The 15,978-nt window shown below is 42.0% G+C and overlaps 1 protein-coding gene and 1 long non-coding RNA gene across 5 annotated transcripts in view; one reads left to right on the top strand and one right to left on the bottom strand.

Moving 5' to 3' along the window:
- Nucleotides 1-14,946, top strand: part of zmiz2 (zinc finger, MIZ-type containing 2) — a 27,911-nt gene extending 12,965 nt beyond the window's left edge. For all 4 annotated transcript variants that reach the window (XM_030435644.1, XM_030435645.1, XM_030435646.1 and 1 more), the window contains 17 exons: nucleotides 1,871-2,073; nucleotides 3,254-3,422; nucleotides 4,934-5,140; nucleotides 5,566-5,778; nucleotides 6,835-6,918; nucleotides 7,051-7,228; nucleotides 7,333-7,474; nucleotides 7,888-7,966; nucleotides 8,108-8,239; nucleotides 8,343-8,448; nucleotides 8,738-8,895; nucleotides 8,979-9,046; nucleotides 9,138-9,206; nucleotides 9,300-9,541; nucleotides 10,512-10,633; nucleotides 11,765-11,974; nucleotides 12,290-14,946. In XM_030435644.1, coding sequence (XP_030291504.1) covers nucleotides 1,871-2,073; nucleotides 3,254-3,422; nucleotides 4,934-5,140; nucleotides 5,566-5,778; nucleotides 6,835-6,918; nucleotides 7,051-7,228; nucleotides 7,333-7,474; nucleotides 7,888-7,966; nucleotides 8,108-8,239; nucleotides 8,343-8,448; nucleotides 8,738-8,895; nucleotides 8,979-9,046; nucleotides 9,138-9,206; nucleotides 9,300-9,541; nucleotides 10,512-10,633; nucleotides 11,765-11,974; nucleotides 12,290-12,397 — 2,490 coding nt within the window. In that variant the 3' untranslated portion in view covers nucleotides 12,398-14,946. The remainder of the gene's footprint in view (nucleotides 1-1,870; nucleotides 2,074-3,253; nucleotides 3,423-4,933; nucleotides 5,141-5,565; nucleotides 5,779-6,834; nucleotides 6,919-7,050; nucleotides 7,229-7,332; nucleotides 7,475-7,887; nucleotides 7,967-8,107; nucleotides 8,240-8,342; nucleotides 8,449-8,737; nucleotides 8,896-8,978; nucleotides 9,047-9,137; nucleotides 9,207-9,299; nucleotides 9,542-10,511; nucleotides 10,634-11,764; nucleotides 11,975-12,289) is intronic.
- Nucleotides 10,451-15,978, bottom strand: LOC115592639 (uncharacterized). The gene is made up of 3 exons (XR_003986196.1): nucleotides 15,878-15,978; nucleotides 11,774-11,942; nucleotides 10,451-10,642 (listed from the first exon to the last, which is right to left on the bottom strand). It is a non-coding gene; the product is annotated as an uncharacterized LOC115592639 (long non-coding RNA).

The raw sequence follows: 15,978 nt of genomic DNA, 5'->3' as shown, positions 1-15,978 counted from the left end.
GCTACAGTAGAAGAACAGCATTATATTTGAGTGAAATTGTAAATAAAATCTTTAATATTTCTATTGAATTAAAGGGGCTGTAATCTACGTTTTTTATTATAATAATGAATCGGTGTAAAAGGATTGATCTTGGAATAATCATCACCTGAATCTGCAGCTCATCTTTGTTTTACAAAGCTTTAAAATGAGTTTCAGCTCGTTACTAATCTGTCCAGCTGCAGCTTCACTGTTTTGGTTTATTCTGACTGCTGTCATGGTGTCATTTTCAAATAAAAAGCTCTAAACCACCAGACAGATACAGTAGAGGGAGGTCCACACCAGGAACCTGTAACTGCAAAGCAGGGAACAACATCGTTGGCATCACTTTGAGAGCGATTTGATGAATTATAGAAACACTGACAGCCAATCAAAATACACCTGAAATCACAGGAACGTCGCTTAGCTTGACTCTGGGGAAGTCTTCCTAGAAAATAATGTTGCAGGAGTGATTATAATGTTAGTTTCCAGCTGTAGCCGATCTCTTTTATGTAAGATAATTGATAGCACTGATTGGCTACTTAAATAACTAATTCTTTGATATTGGTGCAACTCAATAAATGTTTATATAACCTATATTAGACTGCAAACATAATTTTCCCTGAGACAAACTGCTAAACTATCTCTGGTGATGATGGGATCTCTGAAGTTTGATGCTCTGTACGACATAATGTTGTCAGAAGTACAGGACAATGTACAGCAGGAACAGGTTATCAATATCCATTTCCCTGCAGCGCGACTTGGCATTACTGTTTACAGAACTTTTATCGGTCATCAGTGTGGACCCTCATGTTGGTATCTTAATAGTTATGGTTGTAGTGATCGTTCTTGGTGTGGACGCTGGTGAACATAGTGGAGCATTCAGCAGTTAGGGAGTCAGATGTTTCCCTCAGGAGTTGGTGGAGACAAAAAAACTAGCTAAGAGAGAGTGAATATTAGACTTACATTCCTCAGGTGGACACCAGTGTTGTTAAGTGTGATTTATTTCTCAAGTAACGTCTGTGATTATGTTTCCTTGATGTAGAACACCTCCTCCAAACTTCGGTGTGGTCTTAATTAAATGTTTATTATTTGTTGTCGGAGATACTTGTGAATTCATAGAAATGACAATAAAAATGATGAAGAATGAAGACAGTTATCAATGAAGCAGTCGTAGGCTCAATCCACGCATCATACCACTGATGTGAGCTCATGAAGTCGTAAATAAACCGTTAAAGGCTGCTGTTAGAGGTCACACCTACACTTCACTGCAAGTAGGAGTGAGCGGCTTGATAAATCTGTCTCGCTCTTAAAGAAAAAAACACTTTCACTCCTCCTCTAGAGCGTTTTTCATTGTTATTCTTACATCTTATTAAAATAAGGTCTCAAGCTTCTCACAGTGCTGCATATTTGTTGAATAAGTGTAGGAGTTGAAGCGTTTTATCGACTTTGTTATCTCGGGAAGGATGTAGGAGAGCTGCAGAACAAAGACTGTTTGATTTAAATACCAACAAGCCTCATATTATATAAAATTACATTTTCGTAACCGTATAAAGATCATTCTGTCAGTCCTCTGATTGTGCTGATTTCACGTACCATCATTTATTTAATTTCACGGATCTTTGAGTTTTCAAACAGAGATGTCAGCCTTGGTCTACTTGTTGCTTCTTGTTTGGTTCCAGTTTCACTTTCATTGTGACTCCTCGGAGTCGGTCTGACTGTAAAGTGTCATCTTTGTGTGTGAACATCAGTTTCTCCGACCCCCAACATCCCCCTAGTTTACTTCACTTATTCCCCACGTTATGGTTTCACATGACAGTTCACTGTGGTAACACCTCTCTTGTTTCCATCGTAGGTGTTCGGTGGACACATGGGTCCGGGTGAGAGCTCTGGCGGTCACATGATGCCCGGTGGCAGCCCCGGTATGGGTCCAGGAATGGGCTCCCAGTTCATGGGCCAGCAGTCGTATGGCGAGGCTGTTTCTAAAGGTTACGGCCAGCCGGTCATGTACGGACGTCCCAGCGCTGCTTACAACCCCGCCTCAGCCTACGGTGGAAGGTAAACCGGATTCCTCTTCACTTAATGTCGTCTGGGAGCGAATTCAACACTGAATTTTACTTTCAGTATGACTGCAAACGAATATGACTCATCATGGTTTAATCCCACAACCCACTGTCGGCTTTGAGAGGCTTGTTTTCTATCTTTGCCAGAACCTTTAAAATAATCATCATCAGTCACATTTCCAGTGGTTGTGGCTTAAAAGCTTAAAATTATGATTCTTTCATCAAAATCACTTAAAATTCTGAAAAAGATTAATTGTTTGCATGAACCTGATCCTGTGAAAAGCATTGTATCCTGAGCTGCTCAGTGACAGTGGGACCGTGAATCACTCGGCCTAATTGCTAACAACGATGATGCAAACAGGCTAACGCTGAGCAGTTGTATTAGCTTAGCATGCTAACACTTAGTAATTAGCAGTAAAAACCAAGTACAGCTGAGACTTTCCAGGTGGTTCTGTGTTACAGCAATCTGGTGCGGCAGGTTACCTGATTGGAAAGTTAAGGGATCGACAGAGAGACTAGTATTCATCCTCTGTGGACCAGGAATGTTTGAACCAAACTTTCATGACAATCACTGTAACAGTTGTTGAGATATTTCCACCTGGACCATTGCCATCTTTAGATCCATGTTGCCAGCAGGGCTACAAAGTCACCTGTGACTGAAATCCACAAAAATCAAAAACAACTTGTACAAACATTTTTGTTTTGTATCTTGTTCTTGCTGCTCAATCTGAAGTATCTCAGCGCCTGTTTCATCTGACTTCACCCTTGAATATCTGTCACACATAACAGGAGACTCCCCAGAAGAGCATCCTTCTCTGTTTGTAACTTTTTTTTAATGTGTGACAAAACACAATGAAACCAGGAAATAAAGATAATGAAGGTTCAAGTAAAGAAACAACATTAGAGCTATTTACAGCAGAGAGCTGACGAACATTATTAACATCTATTGAGTGAAGAATTCACAATTTCCACGGAACATTATTTCTCTCCCCCACACGACTCTGATGGTTGAGAACTGTATTTTTATGTAGCCGTTTTATTTCAGGCTCTTTCTGCTGCATTTATCATCAGCATATGTCAGCGTGGCTGCTCTCACCCACCGCTCTGACTCACGCTCATGACGAAAACCTCACACACTCATGCTGCCCACTCATCTCCCCGTCTTCCCCGTGCAGTTACTCTGGTAACAGTGGAGGTGCTGGTCTGGGCGTCCGTCCTCCCTCTGACTTCACTCAGGCTGCTGCTGCCGCTGTTGCCGCCGCCGCTGCCACAGCAACTGCCACTGCTACGGCAACTGTAGCCGCAATACAGGAGAAACAGAACCAGGAGCTGAGCTATGGACAGGTAAATGTCTCTACCAGGTGACTGTCAGACCAGGGGCATTTCATTCATGTCTTTTTCCTAAAAACTACATCTGGTGCAGATGCAAACACTCCACATGTTGCCGGTCTTTTGTTGCCCCATCCCAATTTTTTTTTTTTAAGTGTAGCTGTCATCAAATTCAGAATAAGCAGTTGAGGTAAAACATTAAATATATCTTTTTTATGTTGTTTTCAATTGAGTATGTGTCCTAAAGGATTAGCTCATTATCACATTCTTTGATTTAATTTATGTTTTTACACGCATCCCAGTAATCAGGGTTGTATAAAACGTAGCGTTACCATCTGCTCTGCCAAATGTGTGACAGAACGCAGACTTTACTACTTAGTGCAAAAGTCTTATTGACTGTCTAGAAATCAGGTCTCTATCTACAACTGAGGATGCCTGATGGAAGCCCAGAGATCCCAAATTGATTTGAAAAGACGTTATTCAGACCCCTGATGGGCGGTCGAGCTTGTGCGGCAACTTCAGACGGGATGTGTGTTAAAGCTTTTAGCTTGATGGCAAAAGAGCAAAAGATCTCGGCCTGAAAAAACAATTTAGAATGACTGGGCCTTTAGAGATTGGATTATGCTTGAAGAGCTGTAAGGAGACAATTGTTGTTTTTTTGGGGAAATTATCTATTCAAATCTATGAATAACATTCCAAATAGTATACATTGATATTGTCAACATAACTTGTTTTTTATGCTAGGCTCAACATATGTTAACTTATATGATGTTTGATGCAATGAATCATGGGTAATCTTAGTCATGACAAGGTGTGGTCCCAGCTGTCTCTGCAGTTTGTAATGAATAACCACATTTAATCTGAGCTAAAAGTTGCTTTTTGCTTATGTTTAGCTTTATTTTTTCTTTGAAAAGTTGAAGATTTTAAAGTTAATTACAGCTCTTTAGACCGTTTTTTACCACTTTCACACACGCCGGCTGGTTTGGAGTTGTGATGTTTGTTTCCAGGACTGTGGGAGGGCTGCGAAGCAGAAGCTGGTTCTCTGCTGCTTCCACAGATTCATGCCACATGTCTCCTATTAACAGCCGAGACATCGCATAATTTGACACTGCTCTCTCTTGCCAGACTGTTTACTATATAGGCTCATTTACAAAACAAGAGTCAGTGTTGAAGTTTAGAAAACACTGTGATTAATTCTGTCTAAGATTTCTGCTTTCAGGTAAATAAGTAAAGTAAGTAGAGGCTGTAAAACGTCACGTATCAATCAACTTATTTCTGCTGATGTTGCTGCGTATTTAAATTAAACAAGGCAGAAAGGAGAGGAAGAAATCTGTCCTGACTCGTCCATCTCTTAGACCGACTTTCTTAGAAAAGGGATGGACTCCTTTAGAGGATTTCATGATGTTCAAGCAGAGAAATTCAATGCCAAACCACAACTTGATTGTCATGATTTCTCTGAGGCCGGGACTTGGCAACCATGTCTCTGTGTTTTTACCCCTGCTGTCGTACTTCCCTTTCCCTCTCAGATGGGTGGAGCATCCTCTTACAGCACCCAGTTCCTGTCCCATTCGGGCCCCCGCGGCCCTCCTCCGGGGATGGTCTCCTCCAGGCCCGGACCTCCACCCACCACCGGAGGCTTGTATCCCTCTCACCCTGCCCAGGCTCAGAAGATGCCCCAGCACGCAGGGTATCCAGGGGGACCACAGGGGCTCAAACGACCTTTTCATTCAGAGGTCAGTGGTGTTAGCCTGATGCTAACACATAATGGGAATTTACCACTTTTACCTCACATGCTTCATGCATAAATGAACGTGTAGGCTCACACTTAAAGGCCTTTAATAGCATATTAGAGGCTCTGCTTAATGTTCATTATTTGTCAACATCATAACTGGGACATCTTGTACTCTTTGGGTCTGGATGTGGGGCAGTTTTGTTGAGGGGAAAGAACAGAAATGAGAATCAAATAGACGAGAGAGGTGTAACACCTAGACACAGTACATGTGTAAACAAAGAGATTAGGTGAGTCAGTGTTGTGGTGTTCTACTAATTCTTCCATTTTTACCTGCGCCTTTAACCGAGCCTCTGTAGCTCGTATTTCTCAATAGACTCCAAACAGTTGAGTAACTCCTCCTGTCTCTGTTTTACTTTCTGTCTCCAGGGTTTTCCGGTGCAGCAGTACGGCTCTGGCGGGATGTCCGGGTACCCTAACCAGCCTCTGCAGTACCCAGCTGGTCCACCGCAGCGCTGTGCCCCCTCACCCTCTTACCCCACCAGTCGGATGCCCCTCATGGGACAGTACACATCTGCATCACACAACCCGGGACAGTTTCCTCCCGGAGCCGGTCAGCCCAATCCTCCTCAGTATTACAAGGTGATCACTGCCACTGTGCTTTCCTTCACAGATCAGAGCCAGACTGACTCTGGATGACGATGTATGATTATATATAAATATCAGTCATTAAGGGTTCGTTCAGTCTTAAAAACTTTGGTGGATTTTACATCAATCACTACAGAAACTAGAAAACCAGCAATTCTTTTAATATTTGAACTGAATCCCGTTGTCATATTTGTTTGTTGTCTCCTGTCGCGCTGCAACAATGAATCAATTTAGTTTTCAGCTATTAAATTAATCCCCAACTGTTTTGTTAATCTGTTATCCTGTTGAGAGTTCGGCTGACCCATTAAAAATGCATTCTAAAACGTTTTCTATAAAAACTTGACAGCATCATCAGCATTCACTAAAACCTTTTTATATCTCGGCCTCTGGAGCCGAAATAAAAACCACTTAAGAGCTTAAGACTTTGGATGATGTTGTCACTTTCAAGACATTCATTAATGAACAATAGAGCGAAGCCAAACACGCTCACGTCCCCTCAGGCGCTAATGGAAGATAAAGGCAAACATTGATGATTCCAGCTTCTTAACTGTGAATATTTGCTGCTTTTCTTTCCTCGTCTGTGACAGTAAACTGAATGTATTTGGCTTGTGGACAAAACAAGACATTTAAGGATGTCATCTTGAGATTTTGGACACACTGATGCTCTTTGTTTTAACAATTTCTTACCAAACAGCTAATCACTGACAATGAAAACAATCATTGGTTGTTGTTAAAATGAGGAAACATTTAATAATCACGATGGAAACATGAAGTTACTGTTAATCAGCTGCTAAAATAAACAAAAACACTATGTACATTATTGTAACAAGATGTGATGATAAAGGACATTTTTAGTTTTGGTACCTTGTTTGAAAAGTATCTGAACTTTACTCTTAAAAAGCTGCTAAGCCCAAATTCGATAATGAAAGTAAGTGTTAGGTGCAGCCCTCTCTGTCTGCTTTGTTGGTGTTGGATCAAATTACTAACAGCAGAGAAATTCCTAATAATCGTTGGATCATCAGCTGATCGTTTCCTGTCTTTGTTCTCCAGTCAGAGCCGTTCAACGGTCAGGGCGGCCTGCCATCTGGAGGAGCTGGAGGATACAATGCCTTCACACAGGCTGCAGTGAGCGGGGTAACTCATACATATACACTAAACTCACCTTTCTTAAGTCAAAGTCAGTAATAATGCATGGAAATATACTTTCGGATGTTTAATGAGATACTCTGAAGTTCTAAACACTCGTTGTCATTCGTCGTCTCTCAGCCAGGTCGGGGTGGAGTGATGCCCGGGTATCCCAGCTCTCCGATGGGAGGGAATCCCACGCCGCCGATGACACCTGGGACGTCCATACCTCCCTACCTGTCCCCAGGCCAGGACACGAAACCCCCCTACCTTCCCCCGGACATCAAACCCAACATCAACACCCAGCAGGTCTCCACAGGTGAGACGCTCTGCAGTGAACACACATCAGGAAGCACGCTCTCTGTCTCAATGCTTTTTGTTACTGTGCAGTGAAAACGACCTAAAAGCAATTTTCTTGTCCAGGTAACCCGAGCGACGACCTGCGTCTGACGTTCCCAGTACGAGACGGCATCGTGCTGGAGCCGTTCAGACTGGAGCACAACCTGGCCGTCAGTAACCACGCCTTCCAGCTGAGAGACTCCGTCTACAAAACACTCATGATGAGGTACAAAGACGCTCCATCACACTCTCATATCCTGTGTTTCCTGTTTCGTATCTTTGTTGGACGATTAAAAAACCTAGTAAAAAAAACAAAAACAAAACAGAGTCTTGGAAGAATGGAAAATGCTTAATTTAAACCTTTATGTCCAGAATATGCTTCAGTTTGAATATACTCCTTGAAAAATGCTTGATTTTCAACATCATCTGGTGTTTAATCAACAAAATCATCAACAAAATGTGTCTTTCGTTGTGTTATCTTCCTCTGTAACATATTATGTGGCTTCAGTGTGAATTCAGAGCAGCACACCTCTTCCTGAGTGATTTTAAAAAGCACCAGATGAGGAAAAACAAATGAGGAATGTTTGATAACCCCACCCAGTCTGTCCCTGATGGTTTGTGTTGTGTCGCCCCCTGCAGGCCTGATCTGGAGCTGCAGTTCAAGTGTTACCACCACGAGGACCGACAGATGAACACTAACTGGCCTGCATCAGTGCAAGTAAGTCCTCATCACCAGCCTTAACATGAAACTCTTCCTTCTGAATTACAATTATCATAATATTTATGGGTATTTTAAGGGCTTTCTGATCAGACTGACTGTCAGAAAAATCATCACCTGTTTTTTCTGTATCTGTTTCAGGTGAGTGTCAACGCGACTCCTCTGTGCATCGAAAGAGGCGACAACAAAACTTCCCACAAGCCCTTGTACCTGAAGCAAGTGTGTCAGCCAGGACGTAACACGGTACAGATCACAGTAACGGCCTGCTGTTGTGTAAGTGTCCCTCCTCTCTGGCGTTCCTAGAATACAACACATTTATATATCTTGTATTAAGATCTCATTTTAAACTCATTTTGTCCCTCCTCTCTCTCCGTAGTCCCACCTGTTTGTGTTGCAGTTGGTTCACCGGCCGTCTGTCAGGTCTGTCCTGCAGGGTCTGATGAAGAAGAGGCTCCTGCCTGCAGAGCACTGCATCACTAAGAGTGAGCCACCGTCATTTGATCTAAATATCCTCTAAATGAACATGAAATGGATAAAATACTCAAAAGCAAACTCATTTTCCTTTAAGACCCACATTTAGACCGCTCTCCTTTTCTATAAAGTTGTCATATTTTACAGTATCATCAAGTTTAACACATCTCCAGAATCAGAACAACTTTGTCTCAGGAAGAAGCTTAACGACGGACAAAAAACCCTCTAAAGACAACATGATATATGGGGTTATGTCAGCAGTAAAGTAATTCTGCCTCCTTTTTTATCTTTTTGTTTCAGTAAAGAGAAATTTCAGCAGCGGCACCATCCCTGGGACCCCCGGTCTGAACGGAGAGGACGGCGTCGAGCAGACGGCAATTAAAGTTTCCCTCAAATGTCCGATCACGTTCAGACGAATCCAGCTGCCAGCCAGAGGTCACGACTGCAGACACATACAGGTACGCTCACACACACACGTATACACGCACCTACAGTGTACATGTAAGTGAATCACTCTCACACTGATGTCTTTGTTTTGTAGTGTTTCGACCTGGAGTCATATTTGCAGCTGAATTGTGAAAGAGGGACCTGGAGATGTCCGGTGTGCAAGTACGTACGATATCGACGTCTCATCACGTGTTTTAATATCAGATGTTCTCAGCGTGAAACGTAACCAGCAGCTTGTTCCTGTCGTTCACAGTAAAACCGCTCTGCTCGAGGGGCTCGAGGTCGACCAGTACATGCTCGGGATTCTTGTCTACATCCAGAAGTAAGTGCTCACATGTGGATTTCATGTAAATATGGTGATACCTAATCCTCTGTCTGATGTCCAGTAACCCTCCTTTGTCTTCCTCTCTCTCAGTTCGGACTACGAGGAGATCACCATAGACCCGGTGTGTGGTTGGAGGCCGGTGCCCGTCAAACCAGACCTGCACATAAAGGAGGAGCCCGACGGTCCGGTCCTGAAACGCTGCCGAACAGTCAGCCCGAGTCACATGGTGCTGCCTAATGTGATGGAGATGATCGCCGCTCTGGGTCCGGCGTCGTCGCCCTACCAGAGTATGACTGCAGGGGGCAGAAACACCCCCGACTACAACAGGCCAGGTAGAGTCAACACTCCAGAGGGAAACTGTGTGAGAGTTAGTGGTGAGATCGAAGTAGAGCTGCACAATTCATCAAAGTATTATCGAAATGGAGTGTAAAATCTAATATCCAAGCTGCAGTTTTGATAAAGATAAAATGTGTAAAGTATCGTAATCATCATAATGAAGTACTTTTGCGCTGCAGAGGCGTCATGTTTTCTGCAAATGTCGTTAGAAGAATATGTCTGAGTTGTAAACAGTCTGCCAAGCTCCAAAGGAGGGCATACATAATTTTGTACATAATGATGGATCTCACTCTCATAGAAACTTCATGGTGCATTCAGGTGTAGGTCTTAAACTCTGAAATCTGCTCTGCTCTGTACGGTAAAATGATATATGCAGCGACAGGTTTGTCATGGTGTGTTCAAGTGCACCTCAAAAAGAATGTCTGGCTTGATCTGCTCTGCACAGATTTACACGCCTCAGCATCGTCCAGAACGGCCACGATCAGCTCCCACAGCTCTATCACGGCCATTACAAGAGTTTTAAATCGAAACATTTTACCGAATCGTGACCATAAAACTGAAGATAAAATCATGGGTTTGGAGAATCAATGCACCCCTAAAGAGATATTAGATCTTCAATGTAAGAGAGAAAATGTTGACTGTTTTGTTGGTGTTTTGAGGTACAGAAGATATTTTTAAACCTGGTGTAAGCCCTCTCCACTGGTCCTGTATTTATTGTGTGTAATATGCACACATACTGTACACAATCAGACTTTGTTGCTCAGTTAAAAAGGTCATCAGCTCTTTGATGGGCGGTGACCCAGAACAGTATTTCAGGCAGCAGAGCAAAGACCTGTGAGTCCCATCCCCCTGCATATGTCCTCTTACAGCTGGTCTCTATTACATAAGAGAAAACAAAGTCCGTCTACACTGACCTGTTTTTATTTGCTCACTGGAAGTAATAAATGTTTTCTTTTGGCTTCATAGGGAGCCAGGGATTCTCCAGCCAAACGGCGTTCACAGACTTCCCCAACACTCCCGGCACCCCGACACTGGGAGAGTACGCCTCGTCCGGACCACCTCCTCCGCTCTCCTACCAGCCTGAGCAGGTTAGACACCTTTAAAAAAAACACCCCACTGTTACATAACACAAGTATGACCAAACACACAGGCGCATACATACATTCCTGTCCTCTTCTTGGTGTAGCCTCGGGCCACAGTGATGAGCGTCTCTTCTCTTCTGCTCACTCAGTACTTTTTTTTTTCTTAATGATTGAGTGAGCATCAGTATGAATAGACCGCAGACAAGAAGGACCTGCTGCGTGAGCTCTGAGTTAAAGGTATCTGTTACGCAACTCAATCTGAGGCACACGCTGCCTGGATGTGAGGCTGTTACAATTAGAGACGGATCCACTATTTTCAGCTCCGGTCTGAGTCAGATATCTGCCGACACCAGAGCTCTCTTATCTTGAATATGATTAATGTTACTACGATTATTGTTATTATATTATTGTTGGGTCTTTACATGTTTAATGTTACATGCAGATGTAGTAAACCACAAAGCGCAGCTTATTAAAATTTGATGATGTAGGTATTAAAATGTATTCCAAAACAATGTATTTCAACTGTAGGTTAAGTATGGCCACTTAGCTCCACGGCTAACTGAGCTACGTGCTAACAGCAGCCAGTCGCTCCAGCAGAGAGTGTAGTGAGCAGCAGTTAGCCCATTTCTTACAAATTACACCTTTAAATCTCGCCCCTGACTAATATTATGATGAAATAATTCAGAAACTCAACGAGCAAACCCACTCTGGAAACTAAACTGAATTCATTAAAACAAAAATGAATAATGAAATTCAAATATAAAACTCTGATGACCCTGGTTTGTGCCTGGAGGACTAACTGTGTGCTCCGTTACGTAACACCGACTTGTCTTTTCCTTCTGGCTTGTGTTCTCAGTTAAGAGTCTTTAACTGAACCTGAAGTAGACAGCACTGACTCAGAATATAGTCACTCACATATCGAGCCACTAAACCACACACCACCTGTCGCAGGCAGCTGCTCTGCTGTCTGCTGAAGGTTTTAAGAGAAAGAATAAAGTGTTTGTCCTCGTCTTCTGTCACACACTTCTGCTGCTCTGCCTCTTAGATAACATCTCGTGTTCAGTGTTCACCTGCTTGTCAATTTGTCATTTTTATGCCCATAAAATAAATATTCTCCTCTTGTCCATCCACCATCAGACGCCTCACCCTGGCCGAATCGAGCACGCCCACAGCGTCCTCCAGCAGCACAGTTCAGGCGTTCACGGTAACCAGAGTCTCGGTGACGCAGGCAGTCCACTGCCGCAGCGGAACGCCAACACCCAGAATTCCCGGCTGCAGAGCGAAGGCTCCTTCGGTCTGGGAGGGCCGGGAGCACCTGGAGGAGAGGGAGCAGATCATGCACTCGATGTGAGTGGATGACTGTTGATCATGTGTTCACTTATATAAGAGTGTGTAACGTTTACAGGACTTGTTTTAATTGAAAGATAAAAATATCAGTACCTCTTTTTTTTAAAGGGCCGTTCATGAGAGTGACGTAACAACTGTCATGAACATAAATAAGTCTTGATGAATGTTTGTGACTGTTGCTCTCTGGCGTCAGAGTCATATTTCAACTTGGCGTCTTAATTTTACTCAAGGATAACTTTTGTTTCCACACGTTTAAGCTGTAATTGTTTGGATAATTTAATTTCTCTTTCTTCCCTCTCTCCGTCCGTCGTTTAGCTTCTCCCTGAGCTGACAAACCCCGACGAGCTGCTGTCGTACCTCGGCCCCCCCGACCTCCCCAACAACAGCAGCGACGACCTGCTGTCTCTGTTCGAGAACAACTGACGACTTTAGCAACGGTCATCTTCCAGTCCAGCCTCCGCTCCTCTGTTCGCTGTAGCCCTGCCCTCATTGGTTGAAGACAGCACCCACTACTTTGTGTGAGTGAGTGAGTGTGTGTGTGTGTGAGTGAGTGTGTGAACAATTGCGAGTGTGTTTTTGTGTATCTCTATCTTTTTGAAGTGTCCTGCTGTACTGTGACACTCATTCAGTGCAGTCTACAGGAAGAGGAGGGAACACTTTCACATGTGAACACTGTCTATAGGCACTGACTCTGCAGACCAGCATTTAAAACTATAGCACAAACCACAGGCTGAAGGATTTAAATATACGCTATTTAATTTATAGATTTTATGAGCTCAAGTGGAGGATGACGAGTGCTGGGGTGTGTTTATGGACCCATTAATGCTCTGGTTCCCAAACGTTTTCTGTCGTTCAACGAGCGCGCACACACACACACACACACACACACACACACACACACACACACTCGCACGTTCCTGGTGGATTACTTTGCAGCACAAACACCATATTTCTACTCTTTACCTCATGATCGTTGTGACAACATATGTAATGATTGTCATTGTTTTACTGTTCCAGAGCTGTAAAATCTCTTCTCATAATATTCTAACCGCTGTGCAGGGTTTGTTTATTTATCGTCTGCTTTAAATTTACTTTTACAAACTTTCCCGTGCTTTACTTTCACCTCTCTGATGTAAGTTTGGGAACCACTGCATGAAGGTTGAGGCTTGTGATGTTCTGCATATTTCTTATTGTCAACACCTCCCATGAAAGAAAACAAACAACGAAACCAACGTGGTGTTTCTGATGTCTTCTCCGAGCATACTGATTCTCTGAAAACTGTTTTGATATTGATAATATCAACATCTCCTACATGATTTAATCAGAAGAGGCTACATTTGGGATAAACAAACTGAATATGTTGGTTACATGACCCTAGTGTGAATGTAAACGTAGTCAGTGTGGCTCAGTGTTGGGTTTTTCAGCTCCTTGTTAGTTGATACATCGAGTGTTGATTTCGATTTTTACATGGGATGTTTTGACAACAAGAGAAATCTATAATTTCATGAGAATTATCCTTTTGAAGGAACAGTTCGCCCAAAAAAATGAATTTCTATTTATTTGCTCACCCACATGTTGATGGACAGTCAGGTGAAGTTATGTAATCCACAAAACATTTCGGGAGCTTCACAGCAGAACAGTTGCAGCAGCTGGAGGCTTTAAAATGTAAGAAAACAACAGAGAAAAAACATAAAATGTGTCATACAGCATGTCTGGTGTAATCCAAGTCTCCAGAAGCCCAGAGAGTCCAAAATTTATTTGAAAAGATGTTATTTAAAGTTGAAATCTTCCCTGTGGCTGCGAAGCTAAAAGTGTGGGAGCTGGACCTCACGTTGAGGGTGTAAATATGGACTTTACAAATTAATTTGGACAAACGAGTTCCAGCTGCTTCAGCTGCTTAGGACAAAGCTGCATCGCTGTTTTGCTGTGAAGCTCCAGAAATGTTTTGTGGGCTCGTATTTTTTGGGTGAACTGTTCCTTTAACACATAATGATGTAAGATAAGGGCAGTTAAAAGTGGTCACATTTGTTTCAGAAGACGAAGTTAAAGATTCCATAGTGACCTCACGTTTTAAAGAAGGAAAAAAAACAAAAATGTACAATAGACATTTTTTTACACATGAAGTTGGGAGAGCGCTGAGGTTCATTGTGTCTCCGACGTCCTTCAGCACTGTGAAGAATATAAAAACTCCCATCTTTTCTCTCCTCTGTTGGTTTTCACCCTCTTTGGAGGGGTTTTTCAAGCATACTGTAAATGAGTACAGCTGTGTGTCATGGCATTTTCTGCCATTTGAAAGCTATTAGTATGTTTCTCATGTGTAACCCACCATGACACGGGTTCATGTACTGTATAATCAGCTGTTTTCATTAGAGAACGTGTGTGTATCAAATGAATTGTTAATCATGGTCATTTTAATGTTATTAGTTGGATAATGGATCATTGTTGGCACTGTATACATACTGTATGTTAGAAAATTATAAAGCAATTGTAAAAAAAAGAAAAAAAGAAAAATCATCTGAGGTCGTACAAACGCATGTATGACAGAAAAGTCAGCTGACATCCAGTAATGCAGTTAAAGACGCAGAAATTATTCTTAATACCACTTTTTAAAGCTGACGTTTTTTTCTACGGATGATTTTCCGACCGGTCAGACACGGAAACAAGAAGAAATAATGTTCTTTGCCAATTGAGCAACACATTAATGTTATATTTGGAAGAAAAATTATGAACTATTTAACTGCAAATTTGCTAGAAAAAAACAGTTTTTTAATATGTAAACTATTCCACATATTTTGTAACACATTGTAATTGCCATTATTTTCTATTTATTTTTTAACCATAATCGTCATTGTACCTACAGTTACCTTGTCCCTTTCCTGAAACTCAGAATCAGAATTAAAAATCACTTTATTTGACGAAAAGAGTTTGTCATTCTGGTCTGTGAATTTCAACATTAAAGCTGCTACAAGGAACTTTCTTTTCTTTCTGTGTTGTTGATGTTGTTGATTTTTGCGGCACAGTTGGCTATAACAACTACAACCATCTAGCTTGTACATTCTGCACCTGTGTGAGTGGAAATAACACATAATTACACCGCTCTCGATAATATAGCCACTTCTACTCAAGAATATGTCTGATAAAAAGGGACAGGTGAAGAATAAATAATCAGTGATTTCTTTAATAGGCGCCGAACGAATCAAGATGCTAATTTGGCTACAGAGGATGAGCTTTATGGAGCCAGTTGCTTTTTTTTTTTTTTTGCATTTTTAAAAAAAGTCTCCAGCTGCTTCAGATGTTTAGGAGAATGCTGCAATGCTGTTTTGCTGAAAAGCTCCAGAATTGTTTTGTGGGCTATGAAACTTCACCTGACTTTGACATGGAAGTGAATAGATAAAGACTAAATTTGTATTTTTAAGGTGAACTTTTCCTTTAGTTCACTGGTTGGGGTCCAGCAAATAAACCCTTAAAAAGTCCAGAAAATAAGTAGATATTTGTGTATCAGAACTTTTTTTCTTCTCTCACCTCCCAACCCTAATCATCTGACGACACTTTAGGCATTTACCTGAAAGCCTATTTAAAATATCCATTGACTGTAAGATGAGGGAACCGGAAGTGCAACTGATTTCCGGGTTTTTAGTACTACAGAATACACCACTCAATCAGACATTTTACTGTTCATATTTCCAATATATTTACTGTTAACTTTCTCTTAAGCAGGATTTAACTTGTAATTGATCATTTTATCACTGATACTGGCGCATTTACAGGGTCTGTAGGAGGGATGTTTATCAAAATGGACGAATACTTTAGTTTATTTTCAAGCTTTTGTCAAAAAACGTGTATTTTACGCACATTTCTCGTCACATTTTAAGAAATATTTCCAGATGAAATAATCGAACTCACCCCTTTCCCTCCACTGAATGGTAGCTAATCGTAACACGACGTTCTGGGTGAGCTTGTTTTCTACACCGCTGCCCTGAATTCGCTGTTCAACCGTCGTTCGC

This window comes from Sparus aurata, chromosome 12 (genome assembly GCF_900880675.1).
Source record: "Sparus aurata chromosome 12, fSpaAur1.1, whole genome shotgun sequence".
In the NCBI taxonomy this organism is placed as follows: domain Eukaryota; kingdom Metazoa; phylum Chordata; class Actinopteri; order Spariformes; family Sparidae; genus Sparus; species Sparus aurata.
The sequence above is the reverse complement of the archived record's forward strand: the minus strand, read 5'-3'. Positions and strand labels throughout refer to the sequence as shown.